The following is a 24,403-nucleotide window of genomic DNA, read 5'->3' as shown; positions in this document are numbered from 1 at the left end:
ACCACTGCCATAGAGAATGATGCTCACTCTTGATTTATGAAGGGATGGTATTCCCCACAGGTGCAGTACAATAAGACAAGCCTAAGGGAGGTGTATAAGGGCCAATAAAGAGCATTAGATAAGGCCATCGCAGGCCTGTGGATTACAGTAATCCTATCCACTAGCGTTGGGTATCACACACACATCGCATTCCAGCACAGCTGAAGAGGAAGATGGAGGTCACCGCTCGTTGTGCTGCTGTGCTGCTCGTCCTGCTTCTATCTCAGGGTAAGTGTGCACCTGCATGAGGGATGTTATTAAATCATAATGCATTCTGTCTGCCTTAAAACTGGGAATACACTCACTGTTCTGCCTTGTTTATTGTGTCTTTTTGTAACCATGCTAGTCAAAGTACCGTACAGAAATTTTGCTGCAACAAAATTTGGGATTTACCATGTATCATTATGAAGACGCTTGTTGATAGCGGGCAATGAGCTATTCATTGTTTGTGATTGAGTTATTTTTTTTATTATTAAATATTATGTGTTCTTGACCTCAATTCAGGTTTCTTCTAGTCACATACACACAAATCTTGTAGAATAATTGTCACAGTCATGTTAATGATGACATGAAAATACCAGCAAACAATTCAGAACTGAATTTGTCCAAGTGTTAATTTTAGTTTAGTTTTACAGAAGTTTGGTTTTAGCTTTCATATTTACTTTCACCATCTGCTTCTACATTTCATGCATCTGTTGATGTGGTACAGCCCTGATCGCTGTTCACTCACAGGAGGTAAGAGCCCCTTAATAAACCACCTAAAAGAAGTGTGAAATGTGGTTTTGAACTCACTCTGGGGGCAAACTCTGGATTAACTCCTCCCTGTGTGTCCTTCAGGAGGAGGAGGTTGTCCAGGAGGGGGAGGTTGTCCAGGAGGGGGAGGTTGTCCAGGAGGGGGAGGTTCTCCAGGAGGAGAGCCTGCAGGAGGAGGACCAGCAGGTGATCGAGACGTGGACGCGGAACATCAAAGCCTGCACCTGTGACTGTGAATCTGCTGATTCACCGACAGGTATCCCCTCTGTCATCCCACCCGTCCTGCCGACCTCACTGCCGCCGCCGCCACCTCAGGGTCACCTGCTGAACTGCATGCCAGGTGAGGACTCTGACTGGCTCCACCTGGGTCACATGACTTGGTTTGACTTGACAGTCCCCTGTCTGTTTCCGTGTGTCATTTACCAGGGCAGTAAGTTTAGAAAAAAGTGATGCACATTATGTGAAGGACAATGACATGGTAGGGAGCATCGCACACGTGAAGATGAATGGCGGGCAGCATTGTATCCTGTAGATTTTTTAGGTGTCTTGGGCACACAGAGAGCTCCAGCTGGTGTGATGGATCACACAGCTGATGGTATCTGGCTGTGTCCTTTACATACACTCAGCCGGATCTTGGCTCAGCCTCTGCATCTCTGCAGTGGTGCACAATCACCTTCTACTATGACATTTTTCAACCACGCTCTTACTTTAAGTTAAAAGGGCTTGGATCTATTAAAGAGATGATAACAGTTTGGGTTGAAGAAATGGAGGAAGAGGAAGAGGCCCGGAACGACAAAAGCTGTTAGATAATCTCATTATCTGTGCAGGGATGTGATGAGCAGATTAGGGAGCCCAAAATAGGGCGTGCCCTTCACCTAATAGCGTGATAGTACTGGGCAAAGCAGCACACGTAAGATGATGTCCCGATCATCTTCTTCCACCTTATCACGCAAGCTTTCGGCGTATCGGATCTTAGTGTAAGCTAGATCGCCACAAGCCGGAAGGCTGGTCAAAATACTTTATTAGAGAATAAAATCATGTTACCATTCAAATGTTACTTGGACATTATACTGTATATTGTTGTGTTTTTTTGAGGCTGTGTGAACTGGATTTCTTTTGCATTTGCACCCAAAACCTGTGTCAACGTTTTAATGAATTGGATGCACTGCAGTTTATTTTGACATAGCCACAGTATAATGGCAGTGTTCAGATACTGTGGTCATTCTGAGCAGTAAATAAATCGTAACAGAGGAGGTGTGACAAAGTGGGTGTTGCTCAAGTTGCAGGTTAGTCTGAAGTCTAGAAACAGCAGTTTCAACATCAGTACATTTATTTCATGCAAATGTGGAACACAGAAAATATCAAGCCCAGACCAAATCAAGTCTTAAGCAATTCTCTTTGTTTATTAAGTTTAGCCTTCCATGTGTTCTAATGGCTGGATCTTAGCAATTAAACGTTTTAATGCCACAGTAAAGCGTACGTCTGTCCTCCACAGAATGCCCCTACCACAGAGCCCTGGGCTTTGAATCTGGATCTGTGACATCAGACCAGATCAGCTGCTCAAATCAGGACCAATATGTCGGCTGGTACTCCTCCTGGACCCCCAGCAAGGCTCGCCTTAACAACCAAGGCTTTGGGTACGTCATGGCAACCTAGTTCTTCTCATTGTTATTGTGAATATACTACAACAAAAGCATACATGTTTATTTCTGTTAGATGTGCGTGGCTCTCCAAGTTTAACGACCAGTTTCAGTGGATCCAGATCGACCTGAAGGAGGTGGGTGTTGTGTCTGGCATCCTCATCCAGGGCCGCTGCGATGCTGATGAGTGGATTACTAAATACAGCGTCCAATATCGCACTGTGGAAACTCTCAACTGGATCTATTACAAAGACCAGACAGGAAACAACAGGGTAAGAGCACAAAATAGTAGTCAGTGCAGGGCTAAGGACGGTGGATTTTAACTTTCTTTATGCAACAAATGATATGTTTGTGACTTTTGTCAGACTTTATTAATATGACTTGACTTTGTCAACAGCAGAGTTATAGTAAAAAGAACCATAAGTGTGAAAATTAGTTTCCCACGTCCTCCCCGACAAAGAACAGGAACAAAAATGAGGCTGTCACAGTGACAAACAAACGACAAATTCTCTGAAAGTCTTAGACACTAGTAAGTTGGCTTTGCATAGAGCAGAAATGGCCATGGCATGTAAACGGACTTGTTTTGCCACTGTAGCAGCACACACACACACACACACACACACACACACACACACACACGGAGCAATGGACAACCTCACAATACCTGCTGTTGTCCTGGAGATCAAGATCAAGGAGTTTATGCGACATATAAAAAAGGCATTTTACATAAAGACCATATGAAAACTGTCAGAAGCAAACAATAATAAACCATAACTCATAAATAGTCTATTGCTGTCAGTCCTCTATTAAAGGCAAATATAGGCTATGTAACACGGTCCTTTAGGTAAAGGTAAAACTAATGATCACCTGTTGATTGTCCTACCAACTATGATCCTTAATAAAGCTTCACCATACTTTAAACGATACCCTGTAGCCTCAGTTATATTTCTCCCCATTTAGCACTTATATATTGAATTAAGTAAGCTTGCCTCAATACTGGAATTCAGTGTCCAATGAATTGTTTTCTTAGTCTAAAAGAATAAATAGTCTGGTGTGATATTCTCCAATCCGCTATTAAATGGTATCTATCAATGATGTGAACAAAGTGATTTCAGCACTTTGAACAGATTCTGTGCAACTAGACGCTGTTATCAACCTTTCGATCTAATTTTCCTCTTGATAGCAGTATTATAGACTTGTCTTACTCTGGTAATCATGCTTACTTTGTGTATGTGAAAATGAAATAATCTGATACAAATGCCATGCTAAAGAGCTGGCGTTTTTGGTATGGGGACTGGAGCTGAACTGATTGGACGATTGATCATCGTTTTTCAAGCAATAACACCAGATATTCTCTGGTTCCAGCTTCTCCAATCTGAGGATTTGACATTTGAAAATGTCACTTTTGGCTTTAGGAAAGTATGGTGGGCATTTTCCACTATTTTCTGACATGCAATTAATCAAGAAAATAATCAATAATGAAAACAATAGTTAGTTTCAGCCATAATGGGGACTTTTGTTTTCACTTCTGTTTGGCTTTCAAATTGTTCACAGCAATTTTTTACATACACTGGAAAATCATGCCAGTTTTTAATGAGCAAAAAATGATCACGGATATCTAATTAATTGAAAAACAGAAAATAATAGTTGAAGGACTAAGGACATCATATGGGATCCACATGTCAGACATTGAAAAAAGCAATAGGAAACAGATTTCGGCACAATTCAAGAGCAGATATGAACCATTAGTTTTACTGAGGAAATGGATCCCCAAGAAGAAATGAAGTGAAAGTGAAGAGACATGATAATAAAGTGATCTAGTATATCTTCACATGCGGTTTACTTTCTACTCTTCAGGTCTTCTATGGGAACTCTGACCGCTCCTCTTCGGTACAGAACCTGCTGCGCCCACCCATCGTAGCTCGTTACATCCGCCTGCTGCCGCTGGGCTGGCACACCCGCATTGCCATGAGGATGGAGCTGCTGATGTGCATGAACAAGTGTACCTGAAGTGCGCTCAGCCTGCTTTTTCCTCACTGTCTATCCTTCCCCTGCCAACCTGCTGCTTGCCAAAAGGGGGACACTGGTCCAGCACTGAAAGAACCATCATGTAACCGCGTTATGACCTTCATCTCTTTAACATGTCTGTCTTTCTTTGGTGATGCTCAAAGCAAACTAAGTCTGGGCAGGTGGACATGTTCGGCGTCCTTTGATGCACTATTTATCTGTCTTAAAATTTGTATAAATTAATTTGTTTTAATATGTAAATACAAAGTTGAACACCTTCCTCAATGCATACAGGGGATTCCAGTTTAAAATGCAATTAGGAGGCTGATTTGATTACTTATTCCTAAACACTGTAATGAAAACAATATTATACAGATTAAGAGTCAAATCAAATGAGTTTGTTTTATTTGAGATTTACTGTTACATATGTAAACATGAATATTCTAAAATTGTTAAGCATTCATTTGTGGGTTTATGTTCTCATGTAAATGCTCTGTTGAAAAAAAAGCAGATAAACACTGACTATGCTACTAATTTGTGTCTGTAATAAAAGCACAAACTTAATACTTGATTTAATTTAAACAGTTGATAAACATCTTCTGTTATAAATATTACCAAACAAGTAGTCACACATCAGTATTAATATAATACACGGTGCTCCTTCAGCAAAACAATAATCCAAAGAGAGAAATGTATTGTGTCAAATACAGAGTGTGCACAGTCCTTACAGATGCACAATACACAATACGATACGGTCATGTTTGGACTCAGTGTGTTACTGTGGGAGCCTCAGGCCCCGTGTTTCAGTCTACACACACTGTGCACATGATGGACATGAAGTGAGGAAGAATTTACAGAGTCAGAGAAATATTGCTGAGCCACACAGTCTCTTCAAAGTGCAACATTAAAAAGCTTAGGATTTATTTCTGCCAAGCTACTTTCATGGCACTTTATCCCAGACAGAAAACAATGTTACAGTACAGAGCTTTTGCCCCCACTGTGGTTCCATATTAAGATTTCTCAAAAGCTTGTCCCAAGTGGCTCAGTATGTGCAATAAGTTAAATATACACTAGTACAGTGATTCCCAACCAGGGCTACATGTAGCCCAGGGGGTACTTCTGCAGTTGCAAGGGATTACATGGAATGACTGTAGAGTAGCTGACAGTAGCAACTGAGAGTGTGTGAAAAGTTAGCAAGCGAGAAAGTCTAAACATAGTTAAACATAATAGATAAACAGTTCAAGTATAGTTAGCTAAAAGTAATGGATAAATGGTATAAAATATAGCTAAACATATAGTAATAGTTTGCTAAAAGTAGTAGCCCCTTGTGGGGAAATGGTTGAAATAGCTCAAAGTAATAGATACACGGATGAAACAGCTAAAAAGAATGGATAAATGGTTAAACTAGCTAAAAGTAATGAATAAAAAGTTAGAATTGTTAGCTAAATGTAGTTAATGGATATATGGTTGAAATGCCCTGCTTCTGCCACTACAAATATAAACTTAACTAAACATTGACAGTTCAACCGTAAGAAAAAGAAATACTGTAATAATATACACTTTTATATAATCAATTGTGTTAAATAACATCCAGTTTATGATCAATTCAAATGAACACATTTGTAACATGATGGGGGGTGTTGATAAAGGGGTACACTTGGGTTCAGCTGACAGGACTGTGGTGGTACATTGGGGACCACTGCACTTGTACACCCAGAATGGCTTTTTGTGTTCCTCTAGCTGCTTTAAAAATTACTTTCTAACAATGATTAGGAACAAAAACGTGCAATTCATGTTTTATAAATCAAATCTTTACAGCAGTTAAACTTTGTATAATATTTTCTGATGTATTTGTACATTTCTTTAACTGATTAAACAAGTAGAACCACTTGGAAGTTGCTTATGTGAAATCTTTAAGTGAGAAATTAGCGACAGACACACATCCTTGAATCCTGGTAGTGAGGGAAGTTATCAGAGAGAATCCCCATCCTTCAGTATCAACTTCAGATGTCCCTTTCCATTAACTGGATGCTTGAAGTTTGCTCGAAGCTGGGCAAGTATCAAGGTTTCACTACTGTATAAGTCATCCATAAGGGTGCTTCATAACACTTGATACTGATATAAATAAACATTTCAGTAAGTTATTTTAGATGACATTACCACCAAAAGGGTTGTTGGTATAGTCTATATAAGGAACAGTTATTATGTGTGTTCTATTTGAGATAATTGAGGTGTTACCATAGTTTTAATTGTATGACATTTGTTTATAATATATAGGAAAATGATGATTTACACATATTGTGCATGAAAAGTCAGTGCCTAAATGTTAGTTAGTGCATGGTAATGTCAGTCAGGAAACAGTAGATGCAGTGCTTCATTATCTCCTACAGAGGGCGATGTAGGTTAGATTTCTGTCAGTTTATGGCACCAGAGTATCTAAAATGGCTGCATTACAAAAAGACATAAAAACCTAAATATCCTGAAAAAGAACACATAGATTTAAGCTTTACAGATTGTCAGTGCCAACTCAGAAAAATTGCACAACAGCTATATTTTCAAGAACAAGACTGCTTTGACTTGCAGTTGCACATTGAGCATCTGTATCCAGTATGACAGAGCACATCCAAAGGCAAGACAGCTTGGAGTTACAATCCTGGGTGAGATGAACACAATGCAAAGTTACTGACATTACTAATTTCTATTGTAACAACTGATAAAACTTTATTTGTTTAGAATGCCTTAGATAATCTTAAGGAAATACTACGCAGCAAAATGTACTATATTTCTATATCGAATAGAAACAAAAATACTTACACTTAAAATCTACGCTTTATCTATCCATTTACATATATTTATTTTGTAATATATTTACTTTATAATACAAATTATAATCAGAATTACAGAAGTAATAATATAAAGTCTATCAAACATGGAAGCTTTAAAAAAAAATGAAGACGTAAAAAGGCTTTTGGCCTATTTGCAAGCTGTTTAAAACTGAAGGTTTGGTATCTGTGTTTTTTATGTGGATTCAGGAGGTGTACTGTTACGCAAGGGACGTGTAGGAGCAACAGAGGGGAAACGGAGGAGTCTGAAGTGGATCTGAGAGCTGTAGGGTGATGGAGATCACAGAGCCGTCTCTTTCAGGTCGTTGAGGTTTGGCATACGAGACCTGGAGGGGCGTCCGAAGCCGTGCCCATTCTGGCCTCCCTTGATGCTCATTTGCTCCGGGTAGGGGTTGCCCTCGGGGCGACCCAGGGCCGACGGGTGCCAGCCAGACTCCAGCTGTCCGGGCAGCGGGTAGGCTGTCTGTCGGCTCTTCAGCTGGGGCGTGCTAACCCCTGAGTGACCCCGGCTTTCTGTGAAACCACCTTGAGCAGAGGCTGGATTAGGCAGCGGCTGGTAGCGCATATCAGACGGTGCAGTCTGGTTGGAGGATGAGGATGAAAGGTGCAGGAGTTTGCGCAGAGACTTCAGTGGCTGACTCTGAGAGGGACATTTACAGAGGACCAACATATTTAAATGAAACATTTTAAAACAAAAAGCATCAAGAAAACACTTTTTTTTCCCTTTAAGACTTACAGGAGAGTGTGAATCGGACAGTTTCTCAGGTGGCCAGTCCTTGTCCCTGTCTCGCTCTTGGTCCCGGTCTCTGCTCTTGTCACGGGTCCTGTGGCGGCTGCTCTGGTGACCGGAGGACCTGGAGGACTTCTGGATGACTGTATCCACCCCTTCACTAGGAACCTTTCACACATTGGGTGTAGATATCATTTAACCTCTCCAAACTAACAATTTCAAACTTATAACCAAAATAGGTCCACTCAATGTAAAGGACAACAAACGCACGCAATTCTGAGGTGAAATAAACAACAGATGTTTCCACCACACGCTTTCATCAGTATTCCTAGAAACAAAGTTTCTTTTCAGAGACCTATTTATGGAAGCAAATTAGGGTCATTAATATTTTGAGCTTGTGAAATGACATTTACAAAGAATTTCACTGCTCGCAGTTGTATATCACCTTTTGTGCGCATGTGAAAAAAAAAATGCATGCATCATGTGTGACTTTGTAAAAAAGTATTGCAGCTGTAGAAATATTTTGTGCATGTGTAATTAAAATATGTTAAAAATAAACCTTTTTACAAAGTCACACATGATGCATGCATTTTTGTTTCACATGCCCACAAAAGGTGATATACAACTGCGAGCAGTGAAATTCATTTCACAAGGTCAAAATATTAATGACCCTAATTTGTTTCCATACCTATTAAAACCTCAAACATGTGCTTAAGAAAACATATTACTGTGTTTGGTGTTATCCTTTACATGTTTTAATTTACCACAGACATAAGTCTGAAGTTATTTTTGGTAAAAGGCCTTTGCATTGTTTGGTCTCAAGTGCAGTGAAGTCATACAAATTAAAAAACATGCATCTGGTGCCAGAAACACTAAGCATTCACTGACCTGAGGAAGAGAAGAGACAACTCCTCTTGTTTTTTGGCGATTTTAGACATTTATACAATCCATGACATCTAAAGCCTTAGTATTTTCAAATGATCTACTCATTATGCTGCAAACACTATTTTCCACCAACTCTGAGTCTGACTGCCTGATTCCTCCTGGCCAGATTGCGTTTATTTGTGCTCTGTCATCAGCTGTAACCCCCTCTCAGAATCTGAACAGACTGTCACATATAAATAGAAATGTGAGGGGAAGAAAGAGTCTCAAACACCTGTGTCATGTTGAACCATTACTGCCACTGAGATGGCAGTCACTTTAACATGTCAAAATGTGGTTGCTTTTATATTTAGCAACTCTTTTGGTTCCTCCTCTTTCCTGATCTGTGGTCTGTAATCAAGTCATGGGTTTAGAGAAGTTGATCAAATGTTTCTGCGTGATGTGTGATGTGTTTAATCGAAGCCTGAGCGCTCTCGTTCATCCTCAGCTCATAACCGGAGACATGCTGTTAGGGCTGTGGCTGAAATCAGTGGCAACTGATCAGAATCAAATAGACCTAACACAAAAACAACCAGCCAGATCCATTCATTTAACGGGAAAAAGACTTGCGTTTGATTTAATCGAAAATTCTAAGAGTAAGATCCACTTTTATGAATTAAATGATCAAATATCAATAATCTGAACATTCGAAACAGGCACTTGATTGCACTCATTTTCAATACTGATTAAGAGTTGTGCTGACACTGAACTTGCATAGATGGATCTGACTGGTTTATGTTGACAGCTCATTATTACGTGAATGAATTTCGCCATACTTCTAAAATGATCAAAGCAAACCACTGAAAACAAGCTTAAAATGAAACAATAAAGCAGTCTTGATTATTGTTGTTAATGCATGCAGTGTGAGATGGGTGGGGTCAGGGGGTGAGTAGGATAGTGTAAAACAGCATGTACCATGGGAGAGGACACTACAGGGAGGACTCTCACAGAGGAACTATGCTTTATGTTATTCTTTGGGCTAAACAAAGGGAAAAGGCATTTCTTCATGACAGGAGGCCTTCCATCAGGGACTTGCATCTGTAATACAGAGGCACATGACTGGTGGCACAGGGAAACATGATGCACATGACAACAAGAAGAAATGATTTTATATCTCTTGAAAGGTGCTAATAAGGCCAAAGCATTAACCATTTGAAAAGCAGAGGAGGAGATACAGTATGCAGACAGACATCAAAGGACATATGCATGATATAGTGCATCCAGACATGGCTTACATCCTCAGAAGTACTTGACATGCAAGTTACCATTTGAGATTTTTTCTTTTTCTTCTTTATTGCTCTGAAGAAACCCTGCTTCTCCTTTTCTTTGGATGGCTCAGAGGGGTTCAACACTACAGTATCTGGGCCAGTCCTGAAAATAAAACAAAGTGTACTGAGCATGATGTCCCAACTAAAAAGCCTTTCAACTCCCAGTAAGACCTGGCAATTTCTGTTAAAACCACCATGTTATGTGACCAGTGTGAAATTTAATCCGCCAGAAAATTGTTTCACAGAGCAATGCACAATGAACAAAATTTTGTTGTTGTCAAGGTGACCTAAGTTAGAGAAGATATTCTTTGGAACAACATAAACTATGGTGTGTTGTGGTTAGAGATAATTACCAGGGGTCGAATGCCGGCTGACGCTTGGAGTGGTTCGTCAAACCCGTGCCATCCCCGGACAGGCCAGAGCCCCGGCTCTGACCCCTGCTATCATGGAAGGAGTTGTCTGGCCGAGGAGAAGGGACTGTTCAACAAACACAACAAACATGTAAATTCACCTTTTGATGCACAGAGACTGGTTTTGCAGTCTGTACCAACTATTTCAAAACTGTATACGTTTTGACAGATGATGTACTGCATATATTTAAAATAAAACTAAATTTAACATTTTCCTTCCAATGTTGACATGAGTAAAAGAAGAAAGCGAATAGAGCAGAGGACTGAGGTGGTTTTGTAGTAATTTGCAGCTAAGAACTGAAATTATAGATAACGAAAAATTTCACAACAACAGAACATCAACTTCCATTCATTACAACCACTGTGAAAGATTTGAAAGTTCCCAACTTTGGTGTCCCTCTGTGGTAGTATCAATAAAGACACTGTGGCAGACAACCAGTGTACTCCGCTACCCCAATGGATCTTGGACACTGACATAAATGGACTGAAAGCAATAGATGCAACCTGGATCATGCCATCAGAATAGTAACATGTTGGCCATTAAGTAACTACAAATGTCAGTATAGAAATGCCAGTATATTAATGCCAAAAAATTTGTTTGAGGTCATTTAGAAACAGCGTCCCCATTACATAGTTTGTCCATTAGAGAGCACTGAAAAAAATTGGAAATTGTCCTGCTCAGTACATATCTGTGTCTCAGTTCTTTATTGGCCAGATTTTAAGGATCCTTACAAATGTTTGTTTATGTTATGTGTTTATGTTAAAACACACATGTAAATTTTTAGCCACACTAGCGACCTGGTTCTTGGAATGGCAATGTCGGTTGGTCGGTCAGTCAGTCCACCACTCCAGACTGAAATATCTCAACAACTACTGGATGGATTTGCATGAAATTTGGCACAGACATTCACCATATGAACTGTAATACCTTTGGTGGTCCTCTGACTTTTCATCTAGCACCATCATCAGGTCAAACATTTTGTTTGTCTAATACTTTGGTTTATGACCAAATACCTGCACATAGCTAATTAGCAAATGTTAGCATGCTAACATGCTAAACTAAAATGGTGAAAAATACCTGCTAAATGTCAGCATGTTAATATTGTTATTGTGAGCATGTTAGCATGCTGATGTTACTGTTTAGCTCAAAGCACCACTGCGCTAGCATGGCTGTAGACTCTTGGTCTTGTAATAACCAAAATCAGTGGATCCTTGTCAAAAGTGTTTGTTTGTTAGGTGTTCGTGTTAAAAAAATGTTTTAAGATTTTTACACTCAATCAACAGATGAACAAAAGATGTTGTAATCACATAAAAATTTTACCCATAGAGACTTTAAGTAGGACCTGATCTATGAGCATACAGTATGATTTGTAAGAAATGATTTTGTCAACTGCAGTAAACTGCAGTCAAGTGTCTGATGCTTAAAACTGAATTGACATCTTGATCTTCACAGTGCAGTGAAAGAAAGCAAGACACGGCCAGAGATATCAGTCTGACTAAACCAACCTCTGTAGAAGCTGCCCACCCTCCTAGGCATGGATTCACTGTAGATGTTACGGTTCTCTTTGGAAGAGCCCCCATCTTCTGTTTGCTGGTCATGATATAAGCCAACCTGAGTCACAACAGAAGACCTAGTCACATAAAAACTAAAGGCCAACTGCTTTGCATGCCTCTCTATCTGTACTGATATTTTTAATTTACCTGAAAGAAGAGAAAAAAGGGAGGCGTACTGACTTACAAGTGGTCATTACAATAAAACAATATCTGTAGATGCTATAAATGTATTCCAGAATCAAACTGAAATATGCTCTGATGACAAGCTTGTGCTATCATAAGTAGTCACATTAAAGGGAAGCAAAGCACACAGAGAAAATGAAGAGGCATCTGATGTGCAGAGACAGAGAAAGAGAGAGAGAGAGAGCAGTTCATGACAGCAGTATCCACCCACATCCAGTCTACAGAGAGTGTGGATGTGGGTGGGGAATGGTGGGTGCAGGCAGAATGTCGGACCTCGCTTTTTTGCCGCTGTGTGTGAAAAGATGCGGTGTTGTCCCTTGTGGAGTCCCTTATTGGGGGTCTGCTGTGGGTGACCTCAGTGGGTGCCTGTTCGCTCTGTTAATGGAGACATGATGAAGCATGAAGTGAGCTCAGCATTGCAGCACACATACAAATACACACACACTATATATACTATATGTGTATATACAGTATATATAAATATACAGTTAATGTGATTCACTGTATATCCTAAAAAGAAAGACACACTCTTAACACTTGCAATGTCTATAGGATGAAGCTGTAGCTATGTTAATTCTGCCATTCCTACAAACCTGGGAAACTGACTAACAAGATCTGGCTGAAAACCTTAACACAGATCATGATATTTTCAGATGCCACCAGAATAAATCCTGGCCACATTGTTGTAGAAACTGAGACTGAGATAGAGTTATCCAACACAATCTGGCATTTGATATGATTAGATCATGTAGGCTTAGGCTTTCCTTAAGGCTGGAGAGGTTTGATGTGGGCTGATGACTGACCCTACTCATGTCTTCCTCTCTGGAGGAGCCCCCAGAGTGGCGAGGCAGCGTGCGGTGCTGCAGCTGTGGAGATAGGAGCTGGAGGCTGCTGGCTCTGGTAGGTACGCCCTGCCCCACCGCCAGCCCCTCCTCTGCCCCATGTGTCCTCTGGTGGTCCCTCCGTACGTACATGGAGTGGCGGTGCGGCCGCTGCTGGGAGGAGAAGGGGCTGGTGTATCCCTGACCGTAAGACAGAGGGTCATGTGGGGCAGACAGAGAGTGAGCGTGGCTCCTTTCGACGCCACTTTCCCCAGGGTCCAGGGCATCTGGCGACTTGGCCTCCTCTGAGGCCTTGTGGCGGGTGGAGGAGCGCCTGTAGGACGAGTCCAGGGTGTTGCTCTCTCTGTCAGAACGGATGCTTCCTCTGCCAGCTGTGCCGGGTCCTAGTCTGTCCACCCGGCGGGCTGCTGGGCTGCTCGGGGCTGTGAGGTCGAGGCAGCTTGTGGGAAAATAGCGAGATGTAGGCTCATCAGCATAAAGATGCACATCATTTAAGTTCCCCACTGACTTGGCATCGCTAAGCGTGCCATAGCTCTTGGACAAGTTCAGGTAGGCGAACTTGGAGGAGGACGGCGTGGAGCTGTGGGACTCCATGTAGCTGTGCCGACTGTGTTTCTCCCCTGACTGAAGCGTGTTGTTCTTCCCCTCCACAAAAGAATGGCGGTTCTGCTGTGAGCGGAAATTGGATTTGAGGTACTTGGCTCCGGGGCCGTCGGACACCTTGGACCCCAGATTCATCTCGAAGTCGCCCTTGCTCTTGGCTTCCCCAGGGCTGAGCAGATGAGGCAGGTTGCTGCTGGCCAGGTCCATGTTGCACGAGGTGGAGTGGTTGTAGATCTGCGGCTGGTAGTTCTTGGGATGCAGAGTGGGACTGAGGTTGATCGCTGCAGGCATGTTGCCATTCAGAAAGCCATCGTTGCTGGGGTGGAGGTCTTCGTGCCGGGGCAAGCTAGAGCACTCTCTGCTGCTGGAGCGGTGGCTTCCTGAGCTCTTTCCCCCATGGCTCCTGAGCAAGAGCAGAGAGAAAGGACAACATCAATATACTGTACTCAAACATTAAATTTTATGAAATAAATTCAAGACTATTGGGTGTGATAACCTAGTAGTTAGTTGGCTTAAATCATAACTTAGTAATCACATTCAGTGTGTAGAAATCAATGACACCTTATCAGATCAAGGAGTGGTCAGTCACGTGTGGTGTTCCGTAGGGATCAATCTTAGGACCCCTACTCTTCCTAATATATGTAAACAATATTAAATCTGCAGTTGATTGTGAGCTCTTCCTGTATGCTGATGATTCAGCTTTGTTAGTGAATTCAAAATGTGTCTTTGAATTAGAAAACATGCTTGGTCAAATAATGTCGAAATTAAGCACATGGCAAGTGGACAACAGACTCTCGCTACCCTTTTTACCTCAAATAGTACATTTGTTGCCTTAAATAGTACATTTGCTCAAACCAGATTTCTTAATGTCACCCACAACGGAGTTACAATACAAAGTCATACCTCAGTAACCTACTTAGAGAGGGTTACTAGATCAAAATGTATCTGGCAATTCTATGGTTCAAAAATTGTCCAGAAGTGTAATGTCTCCCAAAAAATGTTAAATAGAAAAAAAATAGTTTCTTAATATTAGTCGGTGTAGTCCCTCATTTGTCCAGGAGTGTTCTATCATAGAAAAGGTTTCAGTCGTAGTCATCTGGACACTGTTTTCAGAATCAAGACGTTTCGACTCCCATCCGGAAGTCATTCTCAATTGTGAAAAAATGGACCGGGAACTCAGAAAATTTAAGCTACTCTGTGTTACATAAGCCCTGCCCTCAGGAAGGAGTCTACGTGAGTATCTGTTGATTACTCTAGCTAGTTTCACCTGAAACTGACCTAATTGTTTCCATGATGGCCCAGTAGGCCTGATTACTGATTACTGGGCCATCATGGAAACAATTAGGTCAGTTTCAGGTGCGAGATTGTCGGAATCTATTAATGTTTTTAAAAACAGGTGTAAAAACATTTTATTTAATTAAATGGAAAGAGTAGAGATGGATTAATGTATTTAGTACTGCAGTAAAAATTTACAATTTGTATAATGAGCAATACTGTATCTACTGTAATTAGTGGTAATGTAGCAGGGCACAGCTTTGTTGCTACCATGATTTGGGGCAGGTCAGGACCACTATGGAAATAAGATATTTCAACTTTTAGTGTTTTTATCCCGTACCATACTTCTGGAACTGTTGTGCATAACAGGTTTTTTTTATATGCTTTTCTTTTTTAGTTTTTGGGCACTTTGCCTTTATTGGACAGTATCAGCTGTAGATAGAGACAGGAAAGGCGGGAGAGAGAGTCTGAATCCTCTAACAAAGGGCAATACGTTCTGCAAAAATGTCACTACACAGTGACTGCTGCAGATAATGCAGATAATAGTCCTCAGGGGGCTGTTGACTGAACACACCCGGTCACATTTGCATAAGAAAAAACACATTAACCTATGCATCTGAACAACAGGGAGACACTGACAAGCTTAAACTAGCTATAGTGCTCACTGCTGACCTGCTGGGGGTGGTGTTGTCTCCATGGTGAGGTTTTCTCTTGGAGGAGCGTACAGGTGTAGGTGTGGGTGGGCCGGGCCGCTCCACTAGCCGCAGGGTCTGGAAGGCGTGGTGGTTTAGGCTCTGCTCTGTGAGAAAGCGTTCTGTCGGGTTCAGCAGTAGCAGGTTCTAAGGCACAAACATACAGATGGAGCCTGTGAGTCCTCGAGACACCCCGAACATCCAGCAAAATGAAACAGTCATGCTATTATGAGTCATCACCATTATCATAAAAGTCAGGCTGCTGCTACATTTAATTGTGTCCTACAGTCACCAAACAAGCCAAACAATGATGTTAAATATGATTTGTGACATTTGCTTTTTTCTTACTCAAATAAATATCTTTAATAACCTGTCTCCATAGGCTTTAGTGTAAGCTGAATCCTGTGTGAATGCACTCAAAATAAAACCTGTGAACTGAAGATAGTTTGTAAACTCTTTATATAACTAAAATTTATAGTGGCAGCTACTAAATTCACTTTCTCAGGACAACAACAGAACGAATAAGACAGACAATTACTCTTTGCAAGCCAGGCAGCTTTGCATTAGCAATTAGCAAACATATATTTGGTTAAATTAATATCTAAACTCAACTCAAGAAAGCCTGATTAGTAATGAGAGAGATGCCTGTCCTTGCTGAAGTCAGTCCTAAGATGACATTATGTTAGCAGTGAGTCATTATCTGCTGGGAAAAGCGCAAGTGCACAAGCACAACCCACATTCTTGACATGGAGCTCCTGTTTACAGTGCAGACACAGCAATAACAGCAGTGCTGGAACCGGGATATGAGCTGAGAGATGCTGAAGCAGTGAGGAGGCATCATGCAGTCACGACGTAAACATGATGATAATGATGCAATTATCAGATGTCTCGTTTATGAAAATTGGAGTTTTAATGGTTACAGAGTATCTTTTCATGATTGCGTGTAAGCAGAAATAAAATGAAACAAGATAAAAGGTAGAAATGAAAACATCTACGCAGCAGAGCAGCTATGCCAGCTTTGCCAGTGATCCCCACCTTTAGGAGGTCCAGCAGGGCTCCGCCAATGATTCCCAGGTATCTTCGCTCCAAGGTTTGGGGGTGGTTCACAGCAGGGAACTAAAACAAGAAACAATGGATAATAGTACAGCCAAAAATGTAGCCACAACAAATGTCCAAGTGATAAATGATCGAATAATCACTACTTTGTAGAAAGACCAGCAATATCAGCCACCTGTACTTTGTGTGTAGAGTCGAGGAGTATGTGTAATCAACTAGTTTTCATTGCAAGTGATGTTAACTACCTCAACTTTAATATTAGTAAGGGGCTAGTTATTGACCTTCAAAGGGGAAGGGAAAGAAGGAGCATCACCAATTCTCATTCAAAATCAGCAGGTTGAAATAGTTTCCTAATACAAATATCTGGAGGTTCATATTGATATGAAATTGAACTGGTGAAAAATTGTTAATACTGTGTTTAAGAAGGCACCATCCAGGTTGTTTTTCTTTAGGAAAATGTCCTTCGAGGTCAAGATTTGAAATGTTTTCAATGTGGCCATGCTCTATGCTGTTGTAATCGCATTACTGTCAATAGTAGGAACAGCATCAATAAGTACATTTAAAAGGCTGGTTCTATAATTGCTTTGACTCCTGATACTTTATTCTTTATTTGGAACCACATTAGCATCTAGGGTCCACACTTCTGATTCATTAGAAAAGGTTTCTAGGAGGGAAAAAAAACAGGAGGAGAGTTCAAACCATAATTCAGTTTGAAGGTCACTCACAAGAGCGCTGTTGCATGTGCTTTCTTCCACATTCTGTCTTCCCATGTCAGCCTTTCATTTTGACAGAATTTTTCTTCTGACTATTGTGAATCTGCTGTTTGCCAAAAAAAAGTCCAGAAGCTGTTCTTTTTACATCACACATTTCCAAGTGTTGCAGAAAGCACACCGTAGGTGGCCAACGTGATAAAACAACGATAAAACATCCTGTGTTCACTCACAAGTGTTGTGTGGTTTCTTATTGGACAGATGCATTAAGATTTGAATAAAAACAGTTTGTATTGTTCCTTCAAACACCATTCTCCTTTCTCCATGGGCTTCTCTGCTGTTATAAAGATAATTTGACTGTGAGAGAGGGGCTTAAATGTGAATGTCCAGTGTTCAATGAAGTTTGCTGGCAGGGTGACGCTCTCTACTCATTTAAATGACAGTGGGCATAGAAATGTTGTGGAGACAATTTTTTTTTTAAGCAAGCACTAACAATAGCAGTTCTGTAGAAAAGCAACTTATATGTATTTATGAGCTGGACTTCAGACAAGAATTTAGGCTCCATACTGCCAAATTTTCCTCTACCCATTAACCAATTTTTTAAAATGCAGCATTATGAAGCAGGGTCCTTATCAGTGGGTTTTCACTGTCAGGTATTCACAGGGGGGCAGTTTACTAACTAATAATTATATCCTGAGGCGTGGGCAGACAGGGGAAGGGAAGGACGACCCAGGTCTGTTGTACCACCAGCATGCCACAGAAGACGTATCACAGCCTTCCTTCACAGAGCATACAGGATACATGATACACGATGAGTCATTGTGATCCAATCAGTCACGGCACAGCAAATTCAGCCAGGAGAAGAAAAAAAAAACAGGCAGAGTGCAAAGACATAGCAGGGAGAGAAAATAAATAAGGGAAGGAGAAAAAGAGGAGGAGGCTGAAAGAGACAGCAAAGGAGAGACAAGATCAAGTTGAGAGTGATGGAAGAAAAGGAAAGAAGTGGTAATAAGAGCAACATGGAGGGGATGGGTCAGCAGAGTGAAGCGTAGTGAGGGTTTGGCTAAAGAGTGTTACCCGCAGCCCATGGAAGCGGGGGTTGTTATAGAAGAGCTTCATCTGTTCTGGCGGCAGGGGTCCCAACACTTTCTGGATGGTAAAGAGCTGGTCAATCTCACTCTCTCCCGGGAATAGAGGCTGCCCGTCACTCAGCTCTCCTAAGATGCAGCCCACTGACCACATGTCCACTGCCTTCCCGTAAGGAGCCCTGGGACCAGAGATTTAAGGGGTTGGTAATTAAGGCCAGGCATAAGAATAGCTACTAAAAGGATATGTCAGTGTAGTGACTGAGTTCCTGGACAAGGCAAAAAAATACCGGACATACCCGAGAAGGAGCTCTGGAGAGCGGTACCATCTAGTGGCCACATACTCGGTGTAATTGGCATCAGTCCCCTCAGAGAGATTACGTGCAAAGCCTGGCAAGAGAAGACAGAGGAAGCAATATAGTATAATGAGGAGGTTTTTGATATGCTCTACATGCTGAGACACATAAAAAGGACAGCTGGCCTCTCTGGACGCTCATTATGATTCAGAGGTGTAAGAGTAAGTAGTTGAGTTAGGGAAAAGCTGCACTCATATAGGAGAGATGATGAGCCCACTTGTGACACATTGCACTGGTAAAGGTAGTCATATTAATACTGGATATTGTTTAACACATATCCAGTCATAAAGATTTTAACTATTACATTATGGGTAAAAATCTGAATTCATTTTCATAATTCTGAAGCATAGCTAGAAATGTACAAATACTGAAAACTGTCTATAATGTAATAGATAGTTGGATAGAAATACGCTTTTTGCAAATTTGCTTTTTTATTTGCCAAGAGTTAGATGAGAGGATCGATACCACTCCCATTTAGTGAGCTTTAGTAGGTAGGCAGATTTAGCCAAGCTATTTGTTTCTCCCTGTTTCCAGTCTTTGTGCCAAGCTAAACTAACCAGCAGTAGCATTTTATTTAACGGTAAGATATGACAGCGGTATCAATGTTCACATCTAACTCTCTGCCAGAAAGCGAATAAGCATATTTCCCAAAATGTCGAACTATTCCTTTATTCCTGGATATTGTTTAACATATATCCTCTCATACAGATTTTAACTATTTGGGTAAAAATCTCAATTCCTTTTCATAATTTTGGGAAATAAGCTTATTTGCTGTCTTGCCAAGAGTTAGATGAGAACATCAATACCACTATCATGTTGGTACACTAAATATAATAATAATAATAATAATAACAACAAAATTTATATAGCACCTTTCAAGAACATTACATATGCTTTACAATAAAAACATATAATAAAAGCAAATAAAATCCTCAACTTTAGATATAAACATGATAAAATAATTTAAATAATTACAACAAATACCATCAGTTAAGAAAAAGCCATACGATAAAAGTTAGTCTTAATAAGAGATTTAAAGGAGGATACTGAGTTTGCCTGCCTGAGATCTCCGGTCAGGGAGTTCCACAGCTGAGGGGCCCGGACAGCAAAAGTCGAGATTTTGGAGCCATTAGTAGGGCACTGTCAGAGGATCTCAAGCAGCGATCAGGCTCATAGGGAGTTAGCAAATCACAGATATAGGCAGCAGCCAGACCATTTAGGCTTTAAAATCTTAAAATCAATTCTAAAACTCACAGATAACCAGAGGAGGGCAGCGAGGATTGGTGTAATGTGGTTGCTTCTCTTAGTACAATCAATCAATCTTTTAATTTGCAAGAAAGCAAGGTCTTCCCAAAATGTCGAACTATTCCTTTAAAAATTCCAAGGAAAATAAAATGAATGATAAATCTGCCCAGAGGGAAAAAACCTGTCCAGGAACATTTTCTTTCCCTTTACCATTTCTGCAGGAATAATTGCTTGATGGAAAGGGAAAAACTGTCAATCTGAAATACACTGACGGAATCATTTAACACAGCTATTAGCATGAGCTTTTCATTTCCAGTTTGGGTATTTCTCAAACTTGCTTGCACCGACATTCAAAATCAAAACAACACACAATGAAAATAAATGTGCAGTAAGACACAGTCCCAAATGTAAACCTTCACAGCAGAGTCTGTTTGGCCTCTGTCTGTTCTCTCAATGCCTTTGGCTGACACAGAGCAAACAGCAGGTCTTCAGTCTCTCACTCCAGATTGCCTACATGATGTTGGCTATGTCATGTTTTCCGTTTCCCCCGTTTTGTTGTGGCGCTACCAGATTGAATCAAAGCGTGATTAGCCTCTTGTTTTCCAACACGTTTCATTAATTGCGATGAGGGAAGAATGCACAGCGGCAGCCTGAGAACCAGGAGAGACGGCTGCACACAAAGCTTTAGATAACCAGATGAAGCCTGGCTGCTGCCTTCCTGAAGCACTGGTTTCAGCCAAATATAGTCTATGTTGAAAATACTCCTTTTACATCACAGCTTTGACTGTTTGGCCACCTTCCTTCCAGCTCTTACAGTATGAGTATTTGATAGAGGTGCTCACCGAAGTCACATAACTTGAGGACGTCATCAGAGCTGATGAGAAGGTTTTCTGGCTTTATGTCTGAGGAGGAAGAACACAGATGGGGAGGAAGACAGCACATAAGCTGGCGAGGGGCATCATCGTTACATCACCACTACCATCATTCCTGCCAACACATGTTTATTCGTCTCATTGAAAAGATAAAATTCTTTTAAATTTACAAAGTATCTTTGTAAGAAGCAGCAAACAAAGAATTCAAGAAACCAGTTCAGTCAGTGAAAATTTACAGATTATCATGACAAACCATAATTTATACATCAAATCCCTCAATAAAAATGTCATATGTGTGCCTGGGTATACTACAGGCCATTTGGATGCCTGCTCTGTTGCATTCAGTGTGCCAAAAGCTCACATGGGCCATCTGGTTTCCTGCTCTGCTGCCACTGATTAGCCCAAAAGCTCACATCTTGTGAACAATAGTCAACAACAGTCATTCATATAGATTATACTATTTTACACTGAAAATGTACAGTATTGTTGTTTCTCAAAATCTAAGCACAGATGGTGCCCAGTGTTAAATGCTGTGCTCTGTGGACCTGCATGAGCCTCCTAGCTTAGGATCAAATATGGCTGGAAAGTCTCTTCTCTGCCTCATTAACACTGTCTCCCTCTCAGTGTTTGTATTATGTGTCCAAATAAAGTAAAGAAAAAAAGAGATTTTACCTCGGTGAACTATGTCATGCTTATGGCACCAGTGAATTGCTCTGATTAATTGGTAGATGTAGCTGCGTGCTTTCTCAGTCGGAACACCATTGGGTAACTCCTCAAGCAGCTCAAGCATGTTCTAAAAAGAGAAAAAAACGCCACCAAAAAATCAAGATGACCACCAAACTTGGTGACAGTAACATTACAAAGTCAGTGTAGAAGTCTGAAGAAGAAGCTTACCTTCTCCACATACTCAAAGACAAGATAGAGCTTTCCTCTTCTGCGGAAGGCCTCTTTCAACTCAACAATATTCTCCTGCTTGAGGGTGCGGAGCATCTTAAGCTCCCGTAGCGTAGTTTCTTTAACCTCCTCATTTTCTGCATGGAGGTGAGACAGAGGGGAAATCAGGATCACGTTGGGCTTACATGTAGTGATGAGGATGGGATGCATCCCAAAGGAAATAAAAATGATGACGACCTTGATGGCAATAAAAAAAAAAAACACACCAGTGTTCTACGATGATGACTTGTTGTCCTCTTACCTTCACTGTCCTTGAATTTCTTAATGGCCACAATTTCATTGGTTTCCTGCAACAAAAACACACAGCAACTAGTGAGAAATCAGTCCTACTGTTTATTGCTGCGGTCAATACATCATGACAGTGGGAAAACACAACAGCAGAGATGAAAACACATATAACAGTGTTACTTTTGCTGCTTTTACTACTGCTACTAGTGGTAATAAGTGGACAACACAGTTTTACATTCAATTGTGTGGGATTTGGTTAAAAAGGTATAAATGGTTTAATCTATAATACAAACACATATGTTTCAGCCCTTCTCCACGAGAAGGGATGCAAGTAGACTTTGCTTCATATTAAGGGGTTACAAGCATAAAGAAATTGGGTACCACTATTCTAGCTGGAATGCTGCTGAAATGTAGTGCAAAAAGGACTGGCGCACCTGGAAAAGTGTATAGCTCATGAAACAGTCCTGCAAAAACAGTCTGTGTCACTTGTTTGCAGGCATGAGTGACGTGAAATAATCAACAATACATGGAGCAAACAAAGAAATTCAGAACTAATCACCACTGAGTCACTCAGTCGCTCCATGAAGTTCTCTGAGAGACGCCCCACCACTAGCCCCGTTTTTCGACATGTCCTAGTTAGGCCTGGTATTTCTGCCTATGGCTCAGAGCTGTGCTCCAGTTTCCCCCCCTCAGAAAGCCAAAGGCAGCATCGCACCACTCCAACATGGATCACAGAGAACAGTGAGCCCTCCTCCCAGCACGGAGAAATACAAGATGACTCACACCAGGGTCATCTTCATGAGCATCACTGTACTGTGCACACGCAAGGTAGCATGAGTGAAGGGAGATGATGCGCTGCAGGGTATAAATTAAATAACCCGTTATATGTCTTAATGTTCACTAATATGTTCCACTAATAGAGGAAACACAATCCGATCAGTAGTTACAGTGCATTTCAACTACCCAGGATCAGAAGTCTTGAAAATTGTAGGCTTTAATTATATGTACTGTACATCTAACTCTTTACTTATGTAAGTCTGCACACTGGTGCCTGGCAACCTCACAGTGATGGCAAGACTCCAGGGGCCTCATTACAGAAAAATTCCCTAACTGCTTGTCCTATCTTAACTTAAGTTTCAAAGATAGGAAAAATCCTATCTTCCTATTGCAGAAGCAATTCCTAAACTCATGGCTGTCCTATCCTATGTCAGACCCCGTATCTTATCTTAACTTTAGAAATCCTAACTAGAACTGTAAACTCGATTCCTCAATTTTTTTCCCTAAATACAGTTAGGAAACATGTTTCTGTAGCACCAAAAATCCTAAATGTCATCCTAAACTGAGATAAGATAGGATTTCAGACTTAGGAAGTTTCTGTAATGAGGCCCCAGGAAGTCACTGCACCTGGCCAAGAAATAGTTCCACCATGTAACTTGTTTTTACATCTATGTTTGCAAACTAGATATAACGTGTTAATTAGTGAGCTTTAACCTTTGGACAGAGCCAGGCTTCTTGTTTCCACCTGTTTCCAGTCTTTGTGCTAAGCTAGGCTAACCACCTGCTGGTTGTGGCTTCATATTTACCGTGCAGACACTAGAGTAGTATCAGTCTTCTCATCAAACTCTCAGCAAGAAAGCGAACTCTGAACTATTCCTTTAAAATGCTATTCCAATAGCTCACCTTGTAGAGCGTACAATGCATGAATCAAGGCTGAGTCCTTACCCCGGGTTCGCATCCCATCCCCTCTCTCTTTGCCTTGTCTATCTACAACTGCACTATCAAAATAAAAACAAAAAAAGCCCCCCAAAAATAAAACAGAAAAATGCAGTTCCTCTACTGGCCATGAAATGCAAAATATCCCTCTAGAAACACAGAGCCAACAGATTATGGCCTCAATGGCTAATTTCTAATGAGTATCTTGATGGTGAATGAAAAAACACAATTTTATCAAAAAGGAATTAAGCTTAAAATTAAGTGTTGGGGGCTTCTTTACTTAATTGACATGTCTCGGTTTATTTCACTTGGTGGTTGCTGCTTGCTTGTCTCACCTCAGTTAAACCCAGGTTCCACTACCCATTTGCCAAAAAGCAGTATACCTAAATCCAGGCATCATAATGTCCCTTTGGAAACCGATATT

The 24,403-nt window shown here is 40.9% G+C and overlaps 2 protein-coding genes across 9 annotated transcripts in view; one reads left to right on the top strand and one right to left on the bottom strand.

The window, feature by feature from the left end:
- The first annotated feature begins 188 nt into the window (after positions 1 to 188).
- Positions 189 to 5,010, top strand: LOC122877311 (retinoschisin-like). The gene is made up of 6 exons (XM_044198696.1): positions 189 to 267; positions 749 to 774; positions 877 to 1,132; positions 2,288 to 2,429; positions 2,509 to 2,704; positions 4,290 to 5,010. The coding sequence occupies exons 1-6, from the start codon at positions 213 to 215 to the stop codon at positions 4,440 to 4,442; spliced, it is 828 nt and encodes a 275-aa protein (XP_044054631.1). The 5' UTR covers positions 189 to 212; the 3' UTR covers positions 4,443 to 5,010.
- The window catches only part of LOC122877310 (cyclin-dependent kinase-like 5), a 36,661-nt gene continuing 17,073 nt past the window's right edge, over positions 4,816 to 24,403 (bottom strand). For 3 of the 8 annotated variants that reach the window (XM_044198686.1, XM_044198687.1, XM_044198688.1), the window contains exons 4-19: positions 22,280 to 22,325; positions 21,979 to 22,115; positions 21,757 to 21,877; positions 21,055 to 21,114; positions 18,911 to 19,001; positions 18,604 to 18,793; positions 16,796 to 16,876; positions 15,741 to 15,907; positions 13,113 to 14,196; positions 12,622 to 12,723; positions 12,118 to 12,223; positions 10,555 to 10,678; positions 10,169 to 10,304; positions 9,849 to 9,971; positions 8,019 to 8,180; positions 4,816 to 7,922 (exon numbers count right to left, since the gene is read on the bottom strand). In XM_044198686.1, coding sequence (XP_044054621.1) covers positions 7,563 to 7,922; positions 8,019 to 8,180; positions 9,849 to 9,971; positions 10,169 to 10,304; positions 10,555 to 10,678; positions 12,118 to 12,223; positions 12,622 to 12,723; positions 13,113 to 14,196; positions 15,741 to 15,907; positions 16,796 to 16,876; positions 18,604 to 18,793; positions 18,911 to 19,001; positions 21,055 to 21,114; positions 21,757 to 21,877; positions 21,979 to 22,115; positions 22,280 to 22,325 — 3,090 coding nt within the window. In that variant the 3' untranslated portion in view covers positions 4,816 to 7,562. The remainder of the gene's footprint in view (positions 7,923 to 8,018; positions 8,181 to 9,848; positions 9,972 to 10,168; positions 10,305 to 10,554; positions 10,679 to 12,117; positions 12,224 to 12,621; positions 12,724 to 13,112; positions 14,197 to 15,740; positions 15,908 to 16,795; positions 16,877 to 18,603; positions 18,794 to 18,910; positions 19,002 to 21,054; positions 21,115 to 21,756; positions 21,878 to 21,978; positions 22,116 to 22,279; positions 22,326 to 24,403) is intronic. The other 5 variants (XM_044198689.1, XM_044198691.1, XM_044198692.1 and 2 more) reach the window with 5 other exon arrangements.

Source organism: Siniperca chuatsi, linkage group LG6, assembly GCF_020085105.1.
Source record: "Siniperca chuatsi isolate FFG_IHB_CAS linkage group LG6, ASM2008510v1, whole genome shotgun sequence".
Lineage (NCBI taxonomy): Eukaryota > Metazoa > Chordata > Actinopteri > Centrarchiformes > Sinipercidae > Siniperca > Siniperca chuatsi.
Note: the sequence above shows the minus strand (reverse complement) of the source record. Positions and strands in the feature narration are given on the sequence as shown.